This window comes from Pristiophorus japonicus, chromosome 7, assembly GCF_044704955.1.
Source record: "Pristiophorus japonicus isolate sPriJap1 chromosome 7, sPriJap1.hap1, whole genome shotgun sequence".
NCBI classification, from domain to species: domain Eukaryota; kingdom Metazoa; phylum Chordata; class Chondrichthyes; family Pristiophoridae; genus Pristiophorus; species Pristiophorus japonicus.
In genome coordinates this window covers 221,067,517-221,094,557 of record NC_091983.1, presented here as the reverse complement: position 1 = coordinate 221,094,557, position 27,041 = coordinate 221,067,517, and the positions used below count along the sequence as shown (strand labels likewise).

Here is a 27,041-nt window from a genome sequence, read left to right as displayed (position 1 = left end):
TGGGGTTGGGGGATTGGCTAACTAACAGAAAACAGAGAGTCGGGATAAATGGTTCATTCTCTGGTTGGCAACCAATAACTAGTGGGGTGCCACAGAGATCAGTGCTGGGACCCCAACTATTTACAATCTATATTAACGACTTGGAAGAAGGGACTGAGTGTAACGTAGCCAAGCTTGCTGACGATACAAAGATGGGAGGAAAAGCAATGTGTGAGGAAGACACAAAAAAATCTGCAAAAGGACATAGACAGGCTAAGTGAGTGGGCAAAAATTTGGCAGATGGAGTGTTGGAAAGTGTGAAGTCATGCACTTCGGCAGAAAAAAATTAAGAGCAAGTTATTATTTAAATGGAGAAAGATTGCAAAGTGCCGCAGTACAGCGGAACCTGGGCATGAAACACAAAAGGAAGTATGCAGGTACAGCAAGTGATCAGGAAGGCCAATGGTATATCTTAGCCTTTATTGCAAAGGGGATGGAGTATAAAAGTAGGGAAGTCTTGCTACAGATATACAAGGTAATGGTGAGGCCACACCTGGAATACTGCGTGCAGTTTTGGTTTCCATATTTACGAAAGGATATTCTTGCTTTGGAGGCAGTTCAGAGAAGGTTCACTCGGTTGATTGCGGGGATGAGGGGGTTGACTTATGAGGAAAGGTTGAGTAGGTTGGGCCTCTACTCATTGGAGTTCAGAAGATTGAGAGGTGATCTTATCGAAACATATAAAATTATGAGGAGGCTTGACAAGGTGGATGCAGAGAGGATGTTTCCACTGATGGGGGAGACTAGAACTAGAGGGCATGATCTTAGAATAAAGGGCCACCCATTTAAAACAAAGATGAGGAGGAATTTCTTCTCAGAGGGTTGTAAATCTGTGGAATTTGCTGCTTCAGAGAGCTGTGGGAACTGGGACATTGAATAAATTTATGACAGAAATAGACAGTTTTTTGAGCGATAGGGGATAAGGGGTTATTGTAGGAGGTTGAGAGGAGACCTCATTGAGGTGTACAAAATATTGAGTGGCCTCGACATAGTGGATAGTAAAGGCCTATTTCCACTGGTGGAGGGGTCTATTACGAGGGGGGCATAGTTTTAAGGTAGTTGGTGGAAGGTTTAGAGTAGATTTGAGGGGGGGCTTCTTTACACAGAGGGTTGTGGGGATCTGGAATTCGCTGCCTGGAAGAGTGGTGGATGCAAAAACCCTCACCACTTTTAAGAGATGGTTGGATGGTCACTTGAAGTGCCATAACCTGCAGGGTTACGGACCTAGAGCTGGTAATTGGGATTAGACTGGATGACGTTTTGCTGGACAGCGAAGATATAATGGTAAGTACTGCAGGGAATCATACGAGGGGATTTGAGTATAGGAGCAGGGAGGTCTTACTGCAGTTGTACAGGGCCTTGACGAGGCCTCACCTGGAATATTGTGTTCAGTTTTGGTCTCCTAATCTGAGGAAGGACGTGCTTCCTATTGAGGGAGTGCAGCGAAGGTTCACCAGACTGATTCCCGGGATGGCAGGACTGACATATGAAGAGAGTGGGCCTGTATTCACTAGAGTTTAGAAGAATGAGAGGGGATCTCATAGAAACATATAAAATACTTATGGGACTGGACAGGTTAGATGCAGGAAGAATGTTCCCAGTGTTGGGGAAGTCCAGAATCAGGGGACACAGTCTAAGTATAAGGCATTTAGGACTGAGATGAGGACAAACTTCTTCACTCAGAGTTGTTAACCTGTGGAATTCTCTACCGCAGAGAGTTGTTGATGCCAGTTCGTTGGATATATTCGAGAGAGAGTTAGATGTGGCCCTTACGGCTAAAGGGAGAGAAAGCAGGAAAGGAGTACTGAGGTGATGATCAGCCATGATTTTATTGAATGCAGGCTCAAAGGGCCGAATGGCCAACTCCTGCACCTATTTTCTATGTTTCTAATACGGCCAGGGTGATCGCCTGGATGGGTCGGAGAAGAATTTTCCCAGATTTTTTCTCCCTATATTGGCCTGGGTTTTTATCTGGTTTTTGCCTCTCCCAGGAGATCACATGGTTTCGGTTGGGGTAGAGCGTAGAATGTTTCAGTACAGAGGGTGTCGCAGTTATGTGAGGCAGATTGGTTGGGCTGGGTGTTCTTTGCCTTTCCATCATTGTTCATAGGTTTATATGTAACCTTTAGCTTGCTGACCAAAGGCCGTGTGGTTCTTTGTCGGCCGGCGTGGACACGATGGGCCGAAATGGCCTCCTTCTGCGCTGTAAATTTCTATGTTTCTAAGTCAACTCCTTCATCTCCGGAATCAACCTAGTGAACATTCTCTGAACAGCCTCCAATGCAAGTATATCCCTCCTTAAATACGGAGACCAAAACTGTACGCAGTATTCCAGGTGTGGCCTCACCAATACCCTGTACAGTTGTAGCAGGACTTCTCTGCTTTTATACTCTATCCCCTTGTAATAAAGGCCAACATTCCATTTGCCTTCCTGATTATTTGCTGTACCTACATACTAACCTTTTGTATTTCATACTCAAGGACCTCCAGCACTATACTGCAGCACTTTGCAATTTTTCTCCAGTAAAATTATAATTTGCTTTTCTATTATTTCTGCCAAAGTAGATAACCTCATATTTTCCCACATTATACTCCATCTGCCAAATTATTGCCCACTCACTTAGACTGTCTATATCCCATTGCTGATGTTGAGGGATAAATATTGGCCAGAACACCGGGGAGAACTCTCCTGATCTTCTTTTGAAATAGTGCCATGGGATCTTTTACGTCCACCTGAGGGAGCAGATGGGTCCTCGGTTTAACGTCTCATCTGAAAGACAGCACCTGTGACAGTGCAGCACTCCCTCACTACTGCAGTGACGATTCAGCCGAGATCTTTGTGCTCAAGTCTCTGGAGTGGGACTTGACCTGAACCTCTGACTCAGAGCCAAGGGTGTTACCAACTGAGTCAGGGCTGACACACTTGTGGGACTATAGTAGGTAATTGCATTTGGACACAGAGGCACATAAGGGGATATTAGGACAGGTGACCAAAAGCTTGGTCAGAGGCAGGTTTTAAGAACATAAGAAATAGGAGCAGGAGTAGGCCATTGGCACCATTCAATAAGATCATGGCTGATCTGATCCTGGGCTCAGCTCCACTTCCCTGCCCACTCTCCATAAACCTTCACTCCCTTATCATTCAAAAATCTGTATCTCCACCTTAAATATATTCAATGACCCAGCCTCCACAGCTCTCTGGGGCAGAGAATTCCACAGATTTACGACCCGCTGAGAAGAAGAAATTTCTCCTCACCTCAGTTCTAAATGGGCGACCCCTATTCTCAAGCTATGCCCCCTAGATCTAGATACGCTCACAAGGGGAAACATCCTCTCTGAATCTGTCCTGTCGAGCCCACTCAGTATCTTATATGTTTCAACAAAATCACCTCTCATTCTTCTAAACTCCAATGAGTATAGGCCCAACCTTTCTTCATAAGTCAACCCCCTCATCTTGGGAATCAACCTAGTGAACCTTCTCTGAATTGACTCCAATGCAAGTATATCCCTCCTTAAATAAGGAGACCAAAACTGTACGCAGTGCTCCAGGTGTGGCCTCACCAATACCCTGTAGTTGTAGCAGGACTTCTCTGCTTTTATAACAACTACTTTATTTTAGCATAGTAAAATGTCTCAAGGTGCTTCACAGCAGTGTTACAAGACAAAAAACAGATAAATTTGACACCGAGCCACAAAAGAAGAAATTAAGGCAGATGATTAAAAGTTTGGTTAAAGAGATAGGATTTAAGGAGCGTCTTAAAGGAGGAACGAGAGGTAGAGAGGTTAGAAACATAGAAAATAGGGGCAGGAGCAGGTCATTCGGCTCTTCGAGCCTGCACCGCCATTCAATGAGTTCATGGCTGAACATGCAACTTCAGTACTTTAGGGAGGGAGTTCCTGAGCTTTGGGCCCAACCAGTTAAGGCACGGCCACCGATGGTTGAGCAGTTATAATTAGGGATATTCAAGAGGGCAGAATTTGAGGACCGCAGACATCTTGTGGGGTTTGTGAGGCGGAAAAAGATTAGAGATAGGGAGGGGCAAGTCCATGGAATGATTTGTAAACAAGGATGAGAATTTTGAAATCGAGGCGTTGTTTAACCGGGAGCCAATGTAGGTCAGAAAGCACAGGGGTGATGGGTGATTGTGACTTGGTGCGGGTTAGGACACGGGCTGCTGAATTTTAGATGATCTCAAGTTTACGTAGTGTAGAATGTGGAAGGCCGGCCAGGAGTGAGTTGGAGTAGTCAAGTCTAGAGGTACAAAGGCATGAATGAGGGTTTCAGCAGCAGAAGAGCTGAGGCAGGGGACTAAAAGTGGACAAGTCCCCTGGACTTGATGGCCTGCATCCTAGTCATCTTCGTACATGTGGAAACTGACTCCGTGTTTTCGGATGATAGCTCCAAGGGGCAGCATATAGATGAGAAATAAGAGGGGGCCAAGGACAGATCCTCGGGGAACACCAGAGGTAATGATGCGGGAGTGGGAAGAGAAGCCATTGCAGGAGATTTTCTGCCTACGATTAGATAGATAAGAATGGAACCAGGTGAGTGTAGTCCCACCCAGCTGGATGATGGTGGCGAGGCGTTGGAGGAGGATGGAGTGGTCAACTGTGTCAAAGGCTGCAGACAGGTCCCGAAGGACGAGGAGGGATAGTTTACCTTTGTCACATTCACAAAGGATGTTATTTGTGACTTTGATGAGAGCCGTTTCGGTTCTGTGGCAGGGGTGAAAACCAGATTGAAAGGATTCAAACATTGCATTCATGGAAAGATGATCAGGATTTGGGAGGTGATGACATGTTCAAGTACTATGGGCAGGAAAGGGAGGTTGGAGATGGGGCGATAGCTAGCAAGCTAAGTGGGTACAAGGGTTGTTTTTTGAGGAGAGGGGTGATGACAGCAGATTTGAGGGAGAGGGGTACAGTACCTGAGGAGAGAGATACATTAACAATGTTGGCTAACATGGGAGCCAGAAAAGGAAGTTGGGTGGTCAGCAGTTTAGTTGGGAATAGTGTCAAGGGAGCAGGAAGTGGGTCTCATGAGGGTGAGCGTGGAGAGATCAAGAGTGGAGATCAAAGAGGAACTAGAGAAAGATGTGAGTTTAGGGCTAGGGCAGGTGGAAGCCTCAGATGAAGTTTGGCCCTGTGGGTTAGGTGAAGGAAGGGAACTCGCAGAGGCAGCTGATCGGATGGTCTCAATCTTTGATACAAAGAATCCATGAGCTCCTCGCATTTGTTGATGGAGGTGAGTGAGGTGGAGACAGGGGAGAGGGGTTTGAGGAGACGGTTAGCAGCAGAGAATAGTAGCCGGGGGTTATTTTTGCAATCCAGAATGATCTTGGACTAGTGAGCAGTTTTTGTAGACAAGTGTAGGAACCGATAATGTTTTATGTGTTCGAGCCAGATCTGGCAGTGAATGGCTAAAGCAGTTTCCACCACATCCGTTCAAGTCTGCGCCCTTTTGACTTGAGGGAGCGAAGATGAAGGCTGTACCGGGGGGAACAGCCAGTGGGGGAGAGAGTAATCTTTTTAATAGGGACTGGGGCATCAAAAGTAGTGGTGAGGGTGTAGTTGAGCAGATCGGTGGCTGCAGAAATGTCATTGTTAAAAGAGGGCCAACGGTTGGACAGTTTTGAGTTGATAAGTGCAGTTGTAAGAGGGTTTGGAGAGAGTTTTTTCCAGGGGCGGATTATATTTTTATATATATTGCTCCACTTAGACCTGGCGAATCAAATAACTCGGCTGTAGAGGGGGTTTTAAGCTAATTAGTGGGGGGAAGGTACGGTGAGCAAAAATTTAAAATGGAGGTCTGTAAAAAAGGAACGGCAATAATCATGGGCGATTTTAACCATTATATTGATTGGTCAAAGCAAATTGGCCAGGGTAGCCTTGAGGAAGAGTTGACCCCTCTGCTAAGGGAAATAGGCCATTCTATCCAATATATCGAGGCCCCTCATAATTTTATACACCTCAATGAGGTCTCCCCTTAGCCTCATCTGCTCCAATGAAAACAAACCCAGCCTGTGGGGAAGAGTGACCATAATATGGTGGAATTCTGCATTGGGATGGAGAATGAAACAGTTAATTCAGAGACCATGGTCCAGAACTTAAAGAAGGCTAACTTTGAAGGTATGAGGCGTGAATTGGCTGGGATGGATTGGCGAATGATACTTAAGGGGTTGACTGTGGATGGGCAATGGCAGACATTTAGAGACCGCATGGATGAACTACAACAATTGTACATTCCTGTCTGGCATAAAAATAAAAAAGGGAAGGTGGCTCAACCGTGGCTATCAAGGGAAATCAGGGATAGTATTAAAGCCAAGGAAGTGGCATACAAATTGGCCAGAAATAGCAGCGAACCTGGGGACTGGGAGAAATTTAGAACTCAGCAGAGGAGGACAAAGGGTTTGATTAGGGCAGGGAAAATGGAGTATGAGAAGAAGCTTGCAGGGAACATTAAGACGGATTGCAAAAGTTTCTATAGATATGTAAAGAGAAAAAGGTTAGTAAAGACAAACGTAGATCCGCTGCAGTCAGAATCAGGGGAAGTCATAACGGGGAACAAAGAAATGGCGGACCAATTGAACAAGTACTTTGGTTCGGTATTCACGAAGGAGGACACGAACAACCTTCCGGATATAAAAGGGATCGGGGGGTCTAGTAAGGAGGAGGAACTGAGGGAAATCCTTATTAGCCGGGAAATTGTGTTGGGGAAATTGATGGGATTGAAGGCCGATAAATCCCCAGGGCCTGATGGACTGCATCCCAGAGTACTTAAGGAGGTGGCCTTGGAAATAGTGGATGCGTTGACAGTCATTTTCCAACATTCCATTGACTCTGGATCAGTTCCTATGGAGTGGAGGGTAGCCAATGTAACCCCACTTTTTAAAAAAGGAGGGAGAGAGAAAACAGGGAATTATAGACCAGTCAGCCTGACATCGGTAGTGGGTAAAATGATGGAATCAATTATTAAGGATGTCATAGCAGTGCATTTGGAAAGAGGTGACATGATAGGTCCAAGTCAGCATGGATTTGTGAAAGGGAAATCATGCTTGACAAATCTTCTGGAATTTTTTGAGGATGTTTCCAGTAGAGTGGATAAGGGAGAACCAGTTGATGTGGTATATTTGGACTTTCAGAAGGCGTTCGACAAGGTCCCACACAAGAGATTGATGTGCAAAGTTAGAGCACATGGGATTGGGGGTAGTGTACTGACATGGATTGAGAACTGGTTGTCAGACAGGAAGCAAAGAGTAGGAGTAAATGGGTACTTTTCAGAATGGCAGGCAGTGACTGGTGGGGTACCGCAAGGTTTTGTGCTGGGGCCCCAGCTGTTTACACTGTACATTAATGATTTAGATGAGGGGATTAAATGTAGTATCTCCAAATTTGCGGATGACATTAAGTTGGGTGGCAGTGTGAGCTGCGAGGAGGATGCTGTGAGGCTGCAGAGCGACTTGGATAGGTTAGGTGAGTGGGCAAATGCATGGCAGATGAAGTATAATGTGGATAAATGTGAGGTTATCCACTTTGGTGGTAAAAACAGAGAGACAGACTATTATCTGAATGGTGACAGATTAGGAAAAGGGGAGGTGCAAAGAGACCTGGGTGTCATGGTACATCAGTCATTGAAGGTTGGCATGCAGGTGCAGCAGGCGGTTAAGAAAGCAAATGGCATGTTGGCCTTCATAGCAAGGGGATTTGAGTACAGGGGCAGGGAGGTGTTGCTACAGTTGTACAGGGCATTGGTGAGGCCACACCTGGAGTATTGTGTACAGTTTTGGTCTCCTAACCTGAGGAAGGACATTCTTGCTATTGAGGGAGTGCAGCGAAGGTTCACCAGACTGATTCCCGGGATGGCGGGACTGACCTATCAAGAAAGACTGGATCAACTGGGCTTGTATTCACTGGAGTTCAGAAGAATGAGAGGGGACCTCATAGAAACATTTAAAATTCTGACGGGGTTAGACAGGTTAGATGCAGGAAGAATGTTCCCAATGTTGGGGAAGTCCAGAACCAGAGGTCACAGTCTAAGGATAAGGGGTAAGCCATTTAGGACCGAGATGCGGAGGAACTTCTTCACCCAGAGAGTGGTGAACCTGTGGAATTCTCTACCACAGAAAGTTGTTGAGGCCAATTCACTAAATATATTCAAAAAGGAGTTAGATGAGGTCCTTACTACTAGGGGGATCAAGGGGTATGGCGAGAAAGCAGGAATGGGGTACTGAAGTTGAATGTTCAGCCATGAACTCATTGAATGGCGGTGCAGGCTAGAAGGGCCGAATGGCCTACTCCTGCACCTATTTTCTATGTTTCAATGTTTCTATCCAATCAGCCCTCATAGCTAAGATTCTCCACTCCCGGCAACATCCTCATAAATCTCCTCTGTTTCGTCGCCAGTGCAATCATGTCCTTCCTGTAATGCGGTGACCAGAACTGCACACATTACAATGCGGTGACTAGAACTGCAAGCAGCACTCCAGCTGTGGCCTAACCAGTGCTTCATACAGTTCAAGCATAACCCCACCTGCTCTTGTATCTTAGCAGCTACTTCTTTTAAGACCCTAGGATGCAGGCCATCAGGTCCAGGGGACTTGTCTACCTTTAGTCCCATTATTTTACCTAGTACTTTATCTTTAGTGATAGTGATTATTTTAAGTTCCCTCCTCCTTATAGCCCCTTGATTATCTATTATTGGGATGTTTTTAGTGTCTTCTACCGTGAAGATCGATACAAAATATTAGTTCAAAGTCTCTGCCATTTCCCTGTTTCCCATTATTAATTCCCCAGTCTCATCCACTAAGGGACCAACATTTACTTTAGCTACTCTTTAACTTTTTTTTTTAAAAGGAGTGTCTTAAAGAAGGAAAGAGAGGTAGAGAGGCAGAGAGGCAGGGAGGTAGAGAGGCAGGGAGGCAGAGAGGCAGAGGCAGGAGGCAGGGAGGCAGGGAGGCAGGGAGGCAGGGAGGCAGGGAGGCAGGGAGGCAGGGAGGCAGGGAGGTAGAGAGGCAGAGACGGAGGCAGGGAGGCAGAGACGGAGGCAGGGAGGCAGAGAGGCAGGGAGGCAGGGAGGCAGGGAGGCAGGGAGGCAGGGAGGCAGGGAGGCAGGGAGGCAGGGAGGCAGAGAGGCAGAGAGGCAGAGAGGCAGGGAGGCAGGGAGGTAGAGAGGCAGGGAGGCAGGGAGGTAGAGAGGCAGAGAGGCAGGGAGGCAGGGAAGTTGAGGGGCGGAATTCCAGAGCTTAGGGCCTCGGCAGCACTGGGACACAGCACAATGAGTGAGGCTCAGAACTCAACCACGCCATCATGGGAAGGATCCCAGGAGAGGCAAGGCACTACCCTCCAGGGAAAAGCAGTTAAATCCAAGGGATAGTTTGTTCTTCCATATTGAGTGTCAGCTGGTTACAGAATGACACTGGTACATGCTGGGAGTAAATTACATGCCTTCCTTTCTTGTGTAGCTTGGGAAAGGCAGCAAGGGCAGGGAAAAAAATCCTTTCCAAAAGAGAACCTTCAGATTTATAACACAAACACAAATATTTTGCTTGCTGCTGCAGACCGACTTTGTTCCGCTGCTTTATTCCAGGACCAGTTACCTGTGTTGAGTGTTGAAGGATGGCGAGCAGCCTCTCTTGTATCCGTCGGATCAGCTCCAGCCCCGTGTTTAAGTGTTCTGGTTTCAGCAGGCGGATACAGGAAGCCAGATCCGTGCAATGCAGCAACGTCTCCTCTGAGAAAGACAAGAGAATGTTTCAGATAGATACAGACACCCCTCACCCTCTTAGCAACAACTTGCATTTATCTTGCACTTTTAACGCAGTAAAACGTCCCAACAAGCTTTAATAAGAACATAAGAAATAGGAGTGGGAGTAGGCCATACGGCCTCTCGAGCCTGCTCCGCCATTTAATAAGATCATGGCTGATCTGATCATGGACTCAGGTCCACTTCCCTGCCCACTCCCCATAACCCCTTAATCGTTAAGAAACTGTCTATCTCTGTCTTAAATTTATTCAATGTCCCGGCTTCCACAGCTCCCTGGGGCAGAGAATTCCACAGATTTACAACCCCGAGAGAAGAAATTCCTCAACTCAGTTTTAAATGGGCGGCCCCTTATTCTAAGATCATGCCCTCTAGTTCTAGTCTCCCCCATCAGTGGAAACATCCTCTCTGCATCCATCTTGTCAAGCCCCCTCATAATCTTATACATTGTGATAAGATCATCTCTCATTCTTCTGAATTCCAATGAGTAGAGACCCAACCTACTCAACCTTTCCTCATAAGTCAACCCCCTCATCTCCGGAATCAATCTAGTGAACCTTCTCTGAACTGCTTTACAGGAGCATTAATAGACAAAAACTGGACAGAGCCACATAAGGCGATATTAGGACAGGTGGCCAAAAGCTTGTTCAGGGGTAGGTTTTAATGAGCGTCTTAAAGCAGGGGAGAGAGGAAGAGAGAGTCGGAGAGGTTTAGGAGGGAGTTCCAGAGCTTAGGGCCTTGGCAGCTGAAGGCATGGCCACCAATGGTGGAGCAATTAAAATCAGGGACACGCAAGAGGCCAGAATTGGAGGAAAACAGAGATAATAACGAAGAACATAAGAAATGGGAGCAGGAGTAGGTCATACACCCCATTGAGCCTGCTCCGCCATTTAATAAGATGGCTGAACTACATCAACTCCACTTTCCTGTCCTATCCCCTGGCCCCAAGGGTTGCAGGGCTGGAGGAGGTTACAGAAATAGGGAGGGGCCTTCAACACAGGAGTGAGAATTTTGCCCTCTGCAGGTCTGAGAGTAGAGTGGAACCTCAATTATCTGGCTTAATATATGGAATCACAACATGCAAAAAGCCCATGTACATAGTCTGATTGATCCATTTAGATTCTCTAATCAAGTTTCCAACATGTGCAGAGAAAACTAACAATTTTACATTTTAAAAAGGAGATATTTTGGGGGAAATGATGGCAACCCAACTCCTGCTGGTCTCAGACCTGAAGCCTTGACTTCCACTGGAGCTGAGCTGATCGGAAATTCCATCATGTACAAGATTTGAAGGGACCATTTATCCTGCGGATCAAGAACCCCAAACCTTTTTGAAAAACACTCAATTACTTTTCACAAAAGCAAAATACATTCGATAAGGTGCCACATAAAAGGTTACTGCACAAGATAAAAGTTCATGGGGTTGGGGGTAATATATTAGCATGGATAGAGGATTGGCTAACTAACAGAAAACAGAGAGTGAGTCAGGATAAATGGGTCATTTTCCGTTGGCAAACAGTGACTGTGGGGTGCCACAGGGATCGATGCTGGGTCCTCAACTATTTACAATCTATATTAATGACTTGGATGAAGGGACCGAATGTAATGTAGCCAAGATGGCTGATGATACAAAGATGGGTAGGAAAGCAAGTTGTGAGGACACAAAAAACGTGCAAAGAGATGTAGACAGGCTAAGTGAGTGGGCAAAAATTTTGCAGATGGAGTATAATGTAGGAAAATGTGAGGTTATCCACTTTGACAGAAAAAAAATAGAAAAGCAAATTATAATTCAAATGGAGAAAAATTGCAAAGTGTGGCAGTACAGAGAGACCTGGGGGTCCTTGTGCATGAAACACAAAAGGTTAGTATGCAGGTACAGTAAGTAATCAGGAAGGCAAATGGAATGTTGGCCTTTATTACAAGGGGGATAGAGTATAAAAGTAGAGAAGTCCTGCTACAACTGTATAGGGTATTGGTGAGGCCACACCTGGAGTACTGCGTACAGTTTTGGTCTCTGTATTTAAGGAAGGATATACTTGCATTGGAGGCTGTTCAGAGAAGGTTCACTAGGTTGATTCCGGAGATGAGGGGGTTGACTTATGAAGATAGGTTGAGTAGGTTGGGCCTATACTCATTGGAGTTCAGAAGAATGAGAGGTGATCTTATCGAAACATATAAGATAATGAGAGGGCTCGACAAGGTGGATGCAGAGAGGATATTTCCACTCATAGGGGAAACTAAAACTAGGGGGCATAGTCTCAGAATAAGGGGTCGCCCATTTAAAACTGAGATGAGGAGGAATTTCTTCTTTCAGAGGGTTGTAAATCTGTGGAATTCTCTGCCCCAGAGAGCTGTGGAGGCTGGGTCATCGAATATATTTAAGGCGGAGATAGACAGATTTTTGAGTGATAAGGGAATAAAGAGTTTCGGGGAGTGGGCAGGGAAATAGAGCGGAGTCCATGATCAGATCAGCCATGATCTGATCAGCCATGATCTGATCAGCCATGATCTGATCAGCCATGATCTTATTAAATGGCGGAGCAGGCTCGAGGGCTCCTATTTCTTGTGTCATTGTGAGATAAAAGTATGGTTCTTAATGAATACTTTGCGTCTGTTTTCACAAAAGAGAGGGGCGATGCAGACACTATTAATGAGGAGGAGGAGGAGTGTGAAATATTCGATGAAATTAACAGAGAGAGAGGAGGTATTAAGGGGTTTAGCAGCTTACAAAGTGGATAAGTCCCCAGGCCCGGATGGAATGTATTCCAGGCTTTAAGCGAAGCAAAAGAGGAAATAGCAGAGGCTCTGACCATCATTTTCCAATCCTCTCTGACTACAGGTGTGGTGCAATAGGACTGGAGGACTGTTAATGTTGTACCTTTGTTTAAGAAGGGAGAAAGGGATAGACTGAGTAACTACAGGCCAGTCAGCCTAACCTTAGTGATGGGAAAATTATTGGAAAAAATCCTGAAGGACAGGATAAATCTTCACTTAGAAAGACACGGATTAATCAAGGACAGTCCACATGGATTTATTAAGGGAAGGTCATGTCTGACTAACTTGATTGAATTTTTTGAGGAGGTAACCAGGAGAGTCGATGAGGGCAGTGTGTATGATGTAGTGTATATGGATTTTAGCAAAGCTTTTGATAAGGTCCCACATGACAGACTGGCCATGAAAGTAAAAGCTCATGGAATCCAGGACAAAGTTGCAAGTTGGATCCAAAATTGGCTCAGAGGTAGGAAGCAAAGGGTAATAGTTGATGGGTGTTTTTGCGACAGGAAAGATGTTTCCAGTGGGGTTCCGCAGGGCTCAGTACTAGGTCCCTTGCTTTTTGTGCTGTACATCAATGATCTAGACTTGAATATAGGGGGTATGATTAAGAAGTTTGCAGACAATACTAAAATCGGTTCTGTGGTTGATAATGAAGAAGAAAGCTGTAGACTGCAGGAAGATATCAATCAACTGGTCAGGTGGGCAGAACAGTGGCAAATGGAATTTAATCCAGAGAAGTGTGAGGTAATGCATTTGGGGAGGGCTAACACATTAAATGGTGGGACATTGAGAAGTGTAGAGGAACAAAGGGACCTGGGAGTGCATGTCCACAGATCCCTGAAAGTAGCAGGCCAGGTAGATAAGGTGGTTAAAGAAGGCATATGGGATACTTGCCTTTATTAGTCAAGGCATAGAATACAAGAGCAAGGAGGTTATGCTTGAACTGTATAAAACACTGGTTAGGCCACAGCTAGAGTACTGTGTGCAGTTCTGGTCACCACATTACAGGAAGGACGTGATTGCACTGGAGAGGGTACCGAGGAGATTTACGAGGGTGTTGCCGGGAGTGGAGAATCTTAGCTATGAGGATAGATCAGATAGGCTGGATTTGCTTTCCTTGGAACAGAAGAAGCTGAGGGGAGACCTTATTGAGGTGTATAAAATTATGAGGGGCCCAGATATAGTGGATAGAAAGGACCTATTTCGCTTAGCAGAGGGGTCAACAACCAGGGGGCATAAATTTAAAGTAATTGGTAGAAAGTTTAGAGGGGATTTTAGGGGAAATTTCTTCTCACAGATGTTTGTGGGGGTCTGGATATGACTGCCTGAAAGGGTGGTAGAGGCAGAAACCCTGACCACATTTAAGTAGTACTTGGATATGCACCTGAAGTGCCGTAGCCTGTAGGGTTACGGACCTGGAGCTGGAAAGTGGGATTAGGCTGGATAGCCTCTTGTTGGCCGGCACGGACACGATGGGCCGAAATGGCCTCCTTCCGTGCTGTAAACTTCTATCAGTCTTATGATCGACCTGAAACGAAGGGTCATTGACCTGAAACTTTATATGTTTTTCTCTCCAGAATTACTTTTCAGTTGGTTAATGCAATAGTAAGCTGCGTGACTAATAGAAACGCTGGCGGGTAATTGAGAGGTGCAGATACGCATGGTGTGGCTGAAAAGAATAGTATTGAGGATCAGTGACATTGTCTTTAACCAGACAATAATATTCACCAAGCATGGAAAGATTAGAAATTGAAGGAAGTTATACAGGAAGTTTGCTGATATACAGAAGCTCCCCTGTTGACTCAATGAGAAACCCAGCATTTATATAGCGCCTCTTCACAGCTGTCAGAAACATCCCAAAACACTTCAGGAATGACTGCAGCGTAGTCGGTGATCTATTCTGTACACATTAACATCCCACGTACAGCAGTGAGATCAATGACCACTTCATCTCTTTTTGAGGATGGTGATTGAGGAATAAATATTGGCGAGGACACCAGGAGATCTCCCTGCTTTTGCAGATTGTGCCATGGGATCTTCAAACATCCACCTGAACAGGCACTCAGGGCCTTGGTTTAACATCTCAACAAAACATGGCACATCGGACGATGCTGCCACTCGCTCAGTATTGCATGGTCACCAGCTCAGATTATGTGCTCAAATCCTGGAGTGCAACAAAACCAACCTGAAGTAGCATGTTGATGCAGAAATTGTAGAACTGCACCAAAGACCTGAAGAGTGAGCTGATCTCAATATCCTGGGCTACAAAAGAAATTCAAGTTAAGCAGTAACCTTGCTCTGGACTGCTGTAGTGACCTGTGATGGAAAGTGCACGTGCGATTCCACAATCAGGCTCAGATTAAAGTCATCCACATCTGAATAGTCTCATACAGGACCTCGCCTTACACAGGAGTATGCAAGTCCTCGGGATGAGGGCAACACTGGCCAGGTTGCATGTATTGCCCATCACTCAGCTCCTGTGAGAAGTACAAACAGGCCTACTTGTGGAAAATACTAAGGGGTGCTGGAGGAGGGGGGGGGGGGGTGTAAACCTTCTGGGCCCGGGTCAGTTAACGCCCGGGGCAGAGGTCCCGCCCCCGCCGTGGAATTGCCCTTTGCGCCCCTCAAATGAGGTGGAGCGCTGTGTCAGGCGTTCCACCTCGTTGGAGGGGCGCTCCCGAGCCCTCAGTGCTGCGCTCAACAGGTCAGCACGACGCAGCAACTCTGCGTAACGCTGACGCGCCACAGTGCCCCTCCCCTTCACTTAAAGGGGAGGGCCGCTGCGGGCGCTGCATGGCCACCACCGGGCCAACAGGGACAATCACGTTCGGGCCAGAGCGGCCCTGCGCGCGAAGGGGAGTGCCGGGCTGCATGATGGCGGCTCGGTCGAGAGGAGGCTGACAGAAAAGTCGGCTGGCAAAAAAAAAATGGCGGCCTGGGTCGCACACGGCCTCCCCTTAAAGGTGCGCCCCGGGGCGCAAATCACGGGGCGCGGCGCAAACTCCAAATCGCCCCCAAATTTCGGGGGAAATTTGGCCCCAAGGCGCCTCCGCCACCCGTTCCCCGGGCAAAAAGGTAATTGCATCGAGCGCCGCTAATGGGACACAAAACAGGAGCAATTCTGGCCCTTGGTTGTCTTTACACCGGGTGGACACTTCAGAGGACAGTTAGAAGTCACCATGTTCTGTCAGACTGCAGTCACATACAGGGCAGACTGAGTATGGGCGACAGATTCCCTCCCCTAAAGGACACAAGGGATCAGTGGATTTTTACAATAATCCAACAGTTTTCATGGTTATTTTTCTGATACCAGCCCACAAATAACCAGATCTATTCTCATCAATTCTCTGTTGGCCGGCCTCCCATCTTCCACCCTCCATAAAGCTCATCGAAAACTCTGCTGCTCATATCCTACCTCGCACCAAGTCCCATTCACCCATCACCCCGTGCTCTCAAACCTTCATTGGCCCCCAAAAATCTCATGCTCATGTTCAAATCCCTCCATGGCCTCCCCCTTCCTATCTCTGTAACCAGCCTTGCAATCCTCCGACAACTCTGCCGTCCTCCAATTCTGACCTCTTGTGTAAACCCCGCCTTCCTTCAGCCCATCATTGGCAGCGTGCCTTCAGCTGCCTAGGCCCCGAGCTCTGGAATTACCTCCCTCAGTCTCTCCGCCTTGCTCTCCTCCTTTAAGAACCTCCTTAAAACCTACCACTTCTACTAAGCATTTGGTCACCTGTCCCAATTACGTTCCTGAAGTGCCTTTGGACGTTTTACTACGTTAAAAGCACTATATAAATGCAAGTTGTTGCTGTAAGCCACTACTGTACATAAGCAATTCAAACATTTCTTTTACTTGCTTTCTCTCAAACTTGCCATCTTAAGCTGCAAAATGGCTCCGTGCATGTCAGCCATTTCCCCAAGCCAGTGTCTACTTTCTTTACAGACAGTCCGACACTGCGCATGTCGACAAGCTGTTTGACTGTGTGTGTGTGTGGGGGGGGGGGGGGGGGGGGGGGGAGAGCGGGGGGGGGGTCGGAGGGGGCAAAGGGGTCCATTTAAATTTCATACTGCAGCTCATGGCTAAATGCTGAATTTATAATCAAGTCTGTTATGGATACTGAAGTCACAAACCAGGGGACAAAGAGCAGAGATTAATGGTTTACTTCAGCTTATACATGGCCTTCTTTGCCCTTACAAAGGCCTTTGACACTGTCAACCGCGACGGTCAATGGAGCGTCCTCCTCCATTTCAGATGCCCCCAAAAGTTCATCACCATCCCCCGCCTGCTCCACGACGACATGCAAGCCATGATCCTTACCCACGGATCCACCACAGACCCAATCCACGTCCGGACCGGGGTCAAACAGGGCTGCGTCATTGCCCCAACCCTCTTCTCAATCTTCCTCGCCACCATACTCCACCTCACAGTCAACAAACTCCCCGCTGGCGTGGAACTAAACTACAGAACCAGTGGGAACCTGTTCAACCTTCGCCGTCTCCAGGCCAGGTCCAAGATCACCCCAACCTCAGTCGTCGAGCTACAGTACGCGGACGACGCCTGCATCTGCGCACAGAGGGTGAACTCCAGGACATAGTCGACATATTTACTGAGGTATTTGAAAGTATAGGCCTTACGCTAAACATCCGTAAGACAAAGGTCCTCCAGCAGTCTGTATTCGCTGCACAGCACTGCCCCCCCCCAGTCATCAAGATCCACGGCGCGGCCCTGGACAACGTGGACCATTTCCCTTTTCTCGGGAGCCTCTTATCAACAAGGGCAGACATTGCCGACGAGTTTCAACACCGCCTCCAGTGCGCCAGTGCAGCCTTCGGCCACCTGAGGAAAAGAGCGTTTGAAGACCAGACCCTCAAATCTACCACCAAGCTCATGGTCTACAGGGCTGTAGTAATACCCGCCCTCCTGTATGGCTCAGAGACATGGACCATATACAGTAGACACCTCAAATCACTGGAGAAATACCACCAATGATGCCTCCCACAAGATCCTACAAATCCCCTGGGAGGGCAGACGCACCAACATTAGTGTACTCGACCAGGCCAACATCCCCAGCATCAAAGCATTGACCACACTTGATCAGCTCCGCTGGGCAAGCCACATTGTTCGCATGCCAGACACGAGACTCCCAAAGCAAGAGCTCTACCTTGCAACTCCTTCATGGCAAATGAGCCAAAGGTGGGCAGAGGAAACGTTACAGGGACACCCTCAAAGCCTCCCTGATAAAGTGCGACATCCCCACTGACACCTGGGAGTCTCTGGCCAAAGACCACCCTAAGTGGAGGAAGTGCATCCGGGAGGGCGCTGAACACCTCGAGTCTCATCGCCGAGAGCATGCAGAAATCAAGTGCAGGCAGTGGAAAGTGCGTGCGGCATCCAGTCCCACCCACCCCTTCCCTCAACAACTATCTGTCCCACCTGTGACAGAGACTGTGGCTCTCGTATTGGACTGTTCAGTCACCCAAGGACTCATTTTAAGAGTGGAAGCAAGTCTTCCTCGATTCCGAGGGACTGCCTATGATGATGATGATGATGACTTCAGCTCATGACTGTTGCCATGTGAAGACTGAAGGCATTGGGATTTTAGCTGCTGCCTGTACCCTTGAAGGAGAGGAGAAGGTAACTGTGAGGAAATGAGAATTCCGCAGCCTTAGGCAAAGTCAGACTAAAAATGATCTTCCCACAGACTCTCACTGCAGGTAGTCAATTCGGTCAGTTGATAAAATTGAAGGAACTGGGCCCAGTAGGGATTTTCAGAGATATTTAAGAAAGGATATACTTGCTTTGGAGGCAGTTCAGAGAAGGTTCACTCGGTTGATTCCGGAGATGAGGGGGTTGACTTATGAGGAAAGGTTGAGTAGGTTGGGCCTCTACTCACTGGAATTCAGAAGAATGAGAGGTGATCTTATCGAAACATATAAGATTATGAGGGGGCTCGACAAGGTGGATGCAGAGAGGATGTTTCCACTGATAGGGGAGACTAGAACTAGAGGGCACGATCTTAGAATAAGGCACCGCCCATTTAAAACTGAGATGAGGAGAAATTTTTTCTCTCAGAGGGTTGTAAATCTGTGGAATTCGCTGCCTCAGAGAGCTGTGGAAGCTGGGACATTGACTAAATTTAAGACAGAGATAGACAGTTTCTTAAACGATAAGGGAATAAGGGGTTATGGGGAGCGGGCGGGGAAGTGGACCTGAGTCATGATCGTATTAAATGGCGGAGCAGGCTCGAGGGGCCGTATGGCCTACTCCTGCTCCTATTTCTTAAGCTCTTATGTAGAGGGAGTGAGTTAGAGATATTAAATGCACTACTTGATTTATTTTCCAGAAGGAGGAGAAAGAACCGGGTATTCCTTAAAGTAGGAACCTAGGTGTGATTGGAGGATGAGGGAAGAGAATAGATCACCATACCTCCCTCAGCTTTCCCTTCCTTCTATAATGATCAAACTATTAAAGCCCAAGTTTAGTGTCACTGAATCATTATTTTTGACCAGCTAGTCACCTTTCACTGTTTCTAACCTCGGGCATAAGGGCTTGCCTCTCCACTTGGGCGTCTCGAGTTCAAAATCTAGATGTAGGAAGTTAGACTGGAGACGTTACATTAGCACTTAGTTTACCCAATAATGATAAATTTGTTGAAAACACAGTTAGATTAGGTCACAGTTAGAATACAATGTGCAATTTTGGGCACCCCATTGTAGAAAGGACATTAAAGTCAGAGAGAGCCTGGAGTGTAAATTCACCATTATGGTGCCTGGACAGACTGGAACTATTTCCCTCTGCAACAGCGCAGGCTCAGAGGAGATTTAAGAAAGGTTTATGAAAATTGTGTTATAATAGAGCGAATAGGCAAAGACTATTTCCTCTGGGCAGTGACAAAGGGTTGTCAAGTTAAAATGGTCAGAGAATGAGGAGAGATTGGGAGACAGTTCTTTACACAGGTTTCCGAAGCATGGAATGCTTGAGGCACAGATCATTGGATCTTTTATGGGAAAATTGGAGAAATATTTGAGGCTGAGGAAGATACAAAGCTATGAGGAGAGAAGAGAGCAATGGGAACAATGCAGGATTATTCTCACAGAGCCAGCACAAACCTGGGGCCAAATGGCCTCCTTCTGGACTGAAACCTTCTACAGGTAAGAAAGTAATGAGAAGCACAGATACAAACTATTTTTCTTTTTTAATTTAAACAAAACTTGCATCTCTTCCTGTATGGAGTGGGACTCACCCAGAAGGATCTGGAGGGCATTCGTATGCAACTCCAAGTTCTCCGTCTGCTGTTCCATTATATCCATCTTCTCAGTGTCCTGATTATAGTAACTGTACACACAAGAATAGGCCAACACCTGATAAAACCAGAGACAAGCAGCATTGGGGTAAGAGAGCTCCAGAGAGGTAATACAAGTGGAAAGAGCCTGACAAACAATTCACTGACCATGCACACTCTCACTATAGGTGTCATACCAAGATTTCCTTACAGCCACTCGTGTGTACCTGGGTAACAACACATGCACTCCTGAACCGAGCCAAAACGATGAAGCATAAAGCACTGCGGAGAGGTAACTCAGGTGGCCAGACACTTCCGATCACCAGAGAGTGGGGCGGGAGCACATGCTGGTCCCAGGACCCCCAACACAGCTCCAATCATGGGAGGGAAGGAGGGGGGGGCGGGCACAGGTCAATCACAGGATGCCCGACACAGCTCCAATCAGTTCCGGGGGGAGGGGGGGGGTATAGTTATAGGCACCGGTCCCGGGGGGTGTAGTTACAGGCACCAGTCCAGGGGGGTGTAGTTACAGGCACCAGTCCCGGGGGGTGTAGTTACAGGCACCGGTCCCGGGGGGGGGGGGTTGTGTAGCTACAGGCACCAGTCCTGGGCAGGGGGGGGGGGGGAAGGGGGGGTAGTTACAGGCACCAGTCAGGGTGGGGGGGGGGGTATAGCTACAGGCACCAGTCCCGGGCAGGGGAGGGGGAGGGGGTAGTTACAGGCACCAGTCCCGGGGGGGGGGGGTGTAGTTACAGGCACCGGTCCCGGGGGGAGAGGAAGGGGGGGGGGGTAGTTACAGGCACCAGTCCTGGGCAGGTGGGGGGGGAGGGGGGGAAAGGGGGGGTAGTTACAGGCACCAGTCCCGGGGGGGGGGGGGGGGGGGTGCAGCTACAGGCACCAGTCCTGGGTGTAGTTTCAGACACCGGTCCTGGGTGTAGTTTCAGGCACCGGTCCTGGGTTTTTGTTACAGGCACCGGTCCCAGTGGGTGTAGTTACAGGCACCGGTCCTGGGTGAAGTTTCAGGCACCGGTCCTGGGTGCAGTTTCAGGCACCGGTCCCAGTGGGTGAAGTTTCAGGCACCGGTCCTGGGTGCAGTTTCAGGCACCGGTCCTGGGTGTAGTTACAGACACCGGTCCCAGTGGGTGAAGTTTCAGGCACCGGTCCTGGGTGCAGTTTCAGGCACCGGTCCCAGTGGGTGCAGTTTCAGGCACCGGTCCTGGGTGCAGTTTCAGGCACCGGTCCTGGGTGCAGTTTCAGGCACCGGTCCTGGGTGCAGTTTCAGGCACCGGTCCCAGTGGGTGCAGTTTCAGGCACCGGTCCCAGTGGGTGTAGTTACAGGCACCGGTCCTGGGTGCAGTTTCAGGCACCGGTCCCAGTGGGTGTAGTTACAGGCACCGGTCCCAGTGGGTGTAGTTACAGGCACCGGTCCCAGTGGGTGAAGTTTCAGGCACCGGTCCTGGGTGCAGTTTCAGGCACCGGTCCTGGGTGCCGTTTCAGGCACCGGTCCCAGTGGGTGTAGTTACAGGCACCGGTCCTGGGTGAAGTTTCAGGCACCGGTCCTGGGTGCAGTTTCAGGCACCGGTCCCAGTGGGTGCAGTTTCAGGCACCGGTCCCAGTGGGTGTAGTTACAGGCACCGGTCCTGGGTGAAGTTACAGGCACCGGTCCTGGGTGCAGTTTCAGGCACCGGTCCTGGGTGCAGTTTCAGGCACCGGTCCTGGGTGAAGTTACAGGCACCGGTCCTGGGTGCAGTTTCAGGCACCGGTCCTGGGTGCAGTTTCAGGCACCGGTCCTGGGTGCAGTTTCAGGCACCGGTCCCAGTGGGTGTAGTTACAGACACCGGTCCTGGGTGCAGTTTCAGGCACCGGTCCTGGGTGCAGTTTCAGGCACCGGTCCTGGGTGCAGTTTCAGGCACCGGTCCCAGTGGGTGTAGTTACAGACACCGGTCCTGGGTGCAGTTTCAGGCACCGGTCCTGGGTGCAGTTTCAGGCACCGGTCCTGGGTGAAGTTTCAGGCACCGGTCCTGGGTGTAGTTACAGACACCGGTCCTGGGTGTAGTTTCAGGCACCGGTCCTGGGTGCAGTTTCAGGCACCGGTCCTGGGTGCAGTTTCAGGCACCGGTCCTGGGTGTAGTTACAGGCACCGGTCCTGGGTGCAGTTTCAGGCACCGGTCCTGGGTGCAGTTTCAGGCACCGGTCCCAGTGGGTGTAGTTACAGGCACCGGTCCCAGTGGGTGTAGTTACAGGCACCGGTCCCAGTGGGTGTAGTTACAGACACCGGTCCTGGGTGTAGTTTCAGGCACTGGTCCTGGGTGCAGTTTCAGGCACCGGTCCTGGGTGCAGTTTCAGGCACCGGTCCCAGTGGGTGTAGTTACAGGCACCGGTCCCAGTGGGTGTAGTTACAGGCACCGGTCCCAGTGGGTGTAGTTACAGGCACCGGTCCTGGGTGAAGTTACAGGCACCGGTCCTGGGTGAAGTTTCAGGCACTGGTCCTGGGTGAAGTTTCAGGCACCGGTCCTGGGTGCAGTTACAGGCACCGGTCCTGGGTGAAGTTACAGGCACCGGTCCCAGTGGGTGTAGTTACAGGCACCGGTCCCAGGGGGTGCAGTTTCAGGCACCGGTCCCAGGGGGTGCAGTTTCAGGCACCGGTCCCAGTGGGTGCAGTTTCAGGCACCGGTCCCAGTGGGTGTAGTTTCAGGCACCGGTCCTGGGTGCAGTTTCAGGCACCGGTCCCAGGGGGTGCAGTTTCAGGCACCGGTCCTGGGTGCAGTTACAGGCACCGGTCCTGGGTGAAGTTACAGGCACCGGTCCCAGTGGGTGTAGTTACAGGCACCGGTCCTGGGTGCAGTTTCAGGCACCGGTCCCAGTGGGTGCAGTTTCAGGCACCGGTCCCAGTGGGTGCAGTTTCAGGCACCGGTCCCAGTGGGTGTAGTTACAGGCACCGGTCCTGGGTGCAGTTTCAGGCACCGGTCCTGGGTGCAGTTTCAGGCACCGGTCCCAGTGGGTGCAGTTTCAGGCACCGGTCCCAGTGGGTGTAGTTACAGGCACCGGTCCCAGTGGGTGTAGTTACAGGCACCGGTCCTGGGTGAAGTTTCAGGCACCGGTCCTGGGTGCAGTTTCAGGCACCGGTCCCAGTGGGTGTAGTTACAGGCACCGGTCCCAGTGGGTGTAGTTTCAGGCACCGGTCCTGGGTGCAGTTTCAGGCACCGGTCCTGGGTGTAGTTTCAGGCACCGGTCCTGGGTGCAGTTTCAGGCACCGGTCCTGGGTGTAGTTACAGGCACCGGTCCCAGTGGGTGTAGTTACAGGCACCGGTCCTGGGTGTAGTTACAGGCACCGGTCCCAGTGGGTGTAGTTACAGGCACCGGTCCCAGTGGGTGTAGTTTCAGGCACCGGTCCTGGGTGTAGTTACAGGCACCGGTCCTGGGTGCAGTTTCAGGCACCGGTCCTGGGTGCAGTTTCAGGCACCGGTCCTGGGTGTAGTTACAGGCACCGGTCCCAGTGGGTGTAGTTATAGGCACCGGTCCTGGGTGTAGTTACAGACACCGGTCTCGGGGGGGTGTATTTCAATTCACAGCTGAGCCCAGTTCCTTGTCAGGTCTCCTTACATGTGACTTTCAGCGGGGCTCAGTGGATAATTATAAGGAGCAGAAACCTTGGCTAATTTTTCCATCCTTAGCTCTGGATTGTGGGGCTCAATGTCAGTCTTTCAGCACTGCCTTGGGAGAAATCAGCTGCTTAAATCAGGAATCACAAAAATACCCCCCAATTGCTCAGAGTAATATCTGGTTGCGGCAGTTCGAGTCCCAGTGGGAGTGTTACCGAATGAGAAAGGCCGATAGCCAACATTCTCCCTGTGTTTGCACACTAAGATTGTCACTGAGTATGCACTGACTGTACAAGAGCAACTCAGGGCCCATGTCGACTGATTAATCACAAGCTGTGGGTTAAGAGGAGGAATTAGTCGAAAGAGCTGTCCACTGGGTTCTCACCTTCCTGGCCTGAGCAAGCATCTTACACGCATCAATAACAAACGTCAAAGACTTCATTTGCAAGGCTTCATTGATCGCAGAGACTTTCGCTTCCAAATTAATGGCAAAGTCCTGGAACAAATAAAAATAGTTTTTTTAAATTATAGACTGGACGCAGAATCTCCTACTAACTAGCTGTGGGTTGCTCAATAAATCTGTGGTCACACTGGCAGAATAATTCATTACCTCCTATGGGCACCATCAGGCAATAAAGCACAGGCACATACTGAACATCCCAGTCCTTCTGACACAGTAATCAAAAACAGCACAGAGACCTCGAGCCCAACCCCACCCTGCCTCGACTGAACTCCCCCAACCAAGCCCCCCACCCTGCTCCCTCATTTGACTGAGGCCCCCCACTCCCCCCTACCCTGCGTCAATCTAACACACCACCCCACCCTCAACCAAGCCACATGGCAGCCCACAACCGGGCTCCACTAGTTCACCTTCTCTAACAAAATATTTTAAATACCTCAATTGGATCATTTTCTCAACTTTCTAAGTTTCAGGGAATGCAGCTGAAGTTTTATGTAAGCTATTCTCACATCTTAACCCTTTAAGCCCCATCATCACACTGCTGAATCTGGGCTAGACCACCTTCCAAGACCAATATATACTTCCTGAGCTGAACGCAGTTACTCCAGGTGGGGTCTGAGCCAGGCCCTGTACAACTCACTTCCTCACTTTTGTATTCCACCCCACTCTGAGATAAAGGACAATATTTCAATAGCCATCAGACCAGATTCATTAAGTGACTGCAATCTAGATAAAGCTCCATGGGGAACGTGTTCGAACTCATTCTTCCACTGTAAAGATCTTTAAACCTCCTCTGTCGCAGTTTCCCACTTTAACTGAGAATTCTAGCATGGATTTAGTCACATCAGAAGTTTCTTCAATCAAGACACACATAAGCCCTGCACACTCACCCGTGACTGATGGTGAAAAGTGCACCTCTCATTATAATCGTGAAACCGCTTCTCTTGCCGTGCTGCTTTACTGACCTGTGCAAAGGTACAACAAACATTTCATACTTAAAGTTCCATTTGAAAAAAAACACTTCAAATAAAAGTAGACAGGCTGGAGGATACAGCAGGGAATTGTAACTCCTCCGCCAACGGTTACTCTTTCTACAATCGTCAGGCTTCAAAAAGCCAAACCTGGTGTCACCTGATCACCTCTTGACTTACCTCATCTTCCCCTTTATCTTTACCAAACTTGCTGGGTTGTCTTGCACTATGGGACCTTGGCCTGGGTTTCTCAGTGATCATAAGAGGAGATATCTACGCACGTTAAACGTACTGATTGCAGCCTAGCAAATCACTGCAGAATCCCCTATCTCAAGTGAGGTGAGGTGCAGCAGAATCAATTTGGCTGTGGTTCGCGGGTGGGGCCTCAGGAACCTTAATATAAATAAGAATTGGCCAGCTGAAGAATTATCTGCAAACGTGACCACTAGCCGGTGACACAGCACATTAGCAAAATACATGCCCTTAAAAGGCTATCCAGTTATCCCCTAGCTAGCTTTCAATGGCTGTTAGCAGGTGCACCATGTAGCATTGCTCCGCAGTAAGCAATACAGACCTGATGCAAGCGCTGATTTCTATTGAGTCAGCTGATCTCGGGAAGATGTTGGAGGGGACCTACAGTGGCCTCAGTTACCCTGGGCGTTGGGAACAAGAGATGCCAAGCCAGCGTTCCGAGGGTTACCCAGATGAGGATAAGATCAGGTCTGCTGTGATGCACTCCACAGTTGAACACAGGTACCAGGACGCTGGCAATACTTTTGGAACAGTTCTGTCATTCCAATGGGGGAAGGAGGGAAAACTATGGGTGAGGAAATAAATAAAATGTGAACAGACTAACTATGTTCATTAGGAACTGAATCATGAAAGACATTTTGGCAGCAATCATTGAGACCCAAAATCAGTGCCATGACATTAAAAAATGCACTGTTCATTCACCCCTGCCCATCACCCATGTACACATACACGTCGAAGATAAACACGTGTGTTGCTGCGACTCTGAACGTGGTGGGGATTGAGTTTGATCTCACCATGGCTGAGCAGTTGTAGTAATCTTTGTGTGTTGGCTTCCATGGCTTTAGGCACCGCCAGCAAAATCCATGATTACACTTGGCACATGTCATGCTGGAAAAGATATAGAATGGAGTCCTTAATCAAGTGTACAAGGGCTCAACTTAGTTACTCGATGTCTAACCCCCTTTATTATCGTAGCATTCTTACTGAACTCCTCCCAACGTGTGCAAAATTCTGAGTATTGTTATCTACTACTTGAAGCTGGCATTTGCCTATTAATAGATTCATTCAAATCAGATTACAATATGGAGCCCCCAGTATCCGAGAAGTTACACTCCCACCTCCCACAGCCAAACAGCAGAATTTTTCAAGGGTGGTTTCTTCCGTGTGTCGGTGGGTCGGATTCACGGGTGTAAACATCTTAGAAAAGGGAAGTGCTGAATGGCAGAGCAGAGGCGAGGGCCTGAAAGGTCTCCGCCTGTTTCTAAAGTGCTTATGTGAAGATCAACGGGCTTAGATTTTAAAAGAGACGTTGATGTACGCATCCACTCACTGGAGGCAGCCCTCATTCTTTTCAATCTGGGCATGGCAGCTTGGGCAGCGTTTGGAGATGAGTTTTGCCAGATGTTTGCTTTGTGCTTCCATTGTCATTCCCTCGTAGTACCCACCGTCGTCCATCCACTGGGACATGTGGCTGCAGCTGGCAGGGTAGTGAGCCTAGAATAAGCAAGGGACAGGGGGAGGCAGGATCAGAGGCTGTAGTGACACTCCGTGACTCCAATACTGACATTTATTTTAAAACACGCACCCATGGTGCGGCCTCTGATCGCAACACATCATCTGCTGAGAATTCACAAACGCAAATTCATCATAAGTTTAAATTCCAGGAAAAGGCTCCAAAATTCACCAGAAAAGCGGTTCTAATTGGACCAGGTGACAGTATCGTGACACATTCCCGCAAACCGAGTCCCCACAATGTACGCGCCTTCTCCCTATTATTACACAACCTTCCCTTCCCCACCTACACAATATCCCACTGGATTACAAACTCCCCAACCTTGCCCTCCCTACTACCATCCTGGAGGTTGTGTCTGTGTCCCCCAGGATGAAGGAGGGGTC

The 27,041-nt window shown here is 48.7% G+C and overlaps 1 protein-coding gene across 4 annotated transcripts in view; it reads right to left on the bottom strand.

Annotated features, from left to right (window-relative positions):
* LOC139267472 (cullin-9) overlaps window positions 1-27,041 on the bottom strand; it is a 293,931-nt gene that overhangs the window by 19,910 nt on the left and 246,980 nt on the right. For all 4 annotated transcript variants that reach the window (XR_011593911.1, XM_070885833.1, XM_070885834.1 and 1 more), the window contains exons 33-38: window positions 26,476-26,639; window positions 25,940-26,033; window positions 24,813-24,887; window positions 23,848-23,958; window positions 19,822-19,939; window positions 9,636-9,769 (exon numbers count right to left, since the gene is read on the bottom strand). Coding sequence is in view for 3 of the 4 variants with exons in the window: in XM_070885833.1 (XP_070741934.1) it covers window positions 9,636-9,769; window positions 19,822-19,939; window positions 23,848-23,958; window positions 24,813-24,887; window positions 25,940-26,033; window positions 26,476-26,639 (696 nt within the window). In the remaining variant the exon portion in view is untranslated. The remainder of the gene's footprint in view (window positions 1-9,635; window positions 9,770-19,821; window positions 19,940-23,847; window positions 23,959-24,812; window positions 24,888-25,939; window positions 26,034-26,475; window positions 26,640-27,041) is intronic.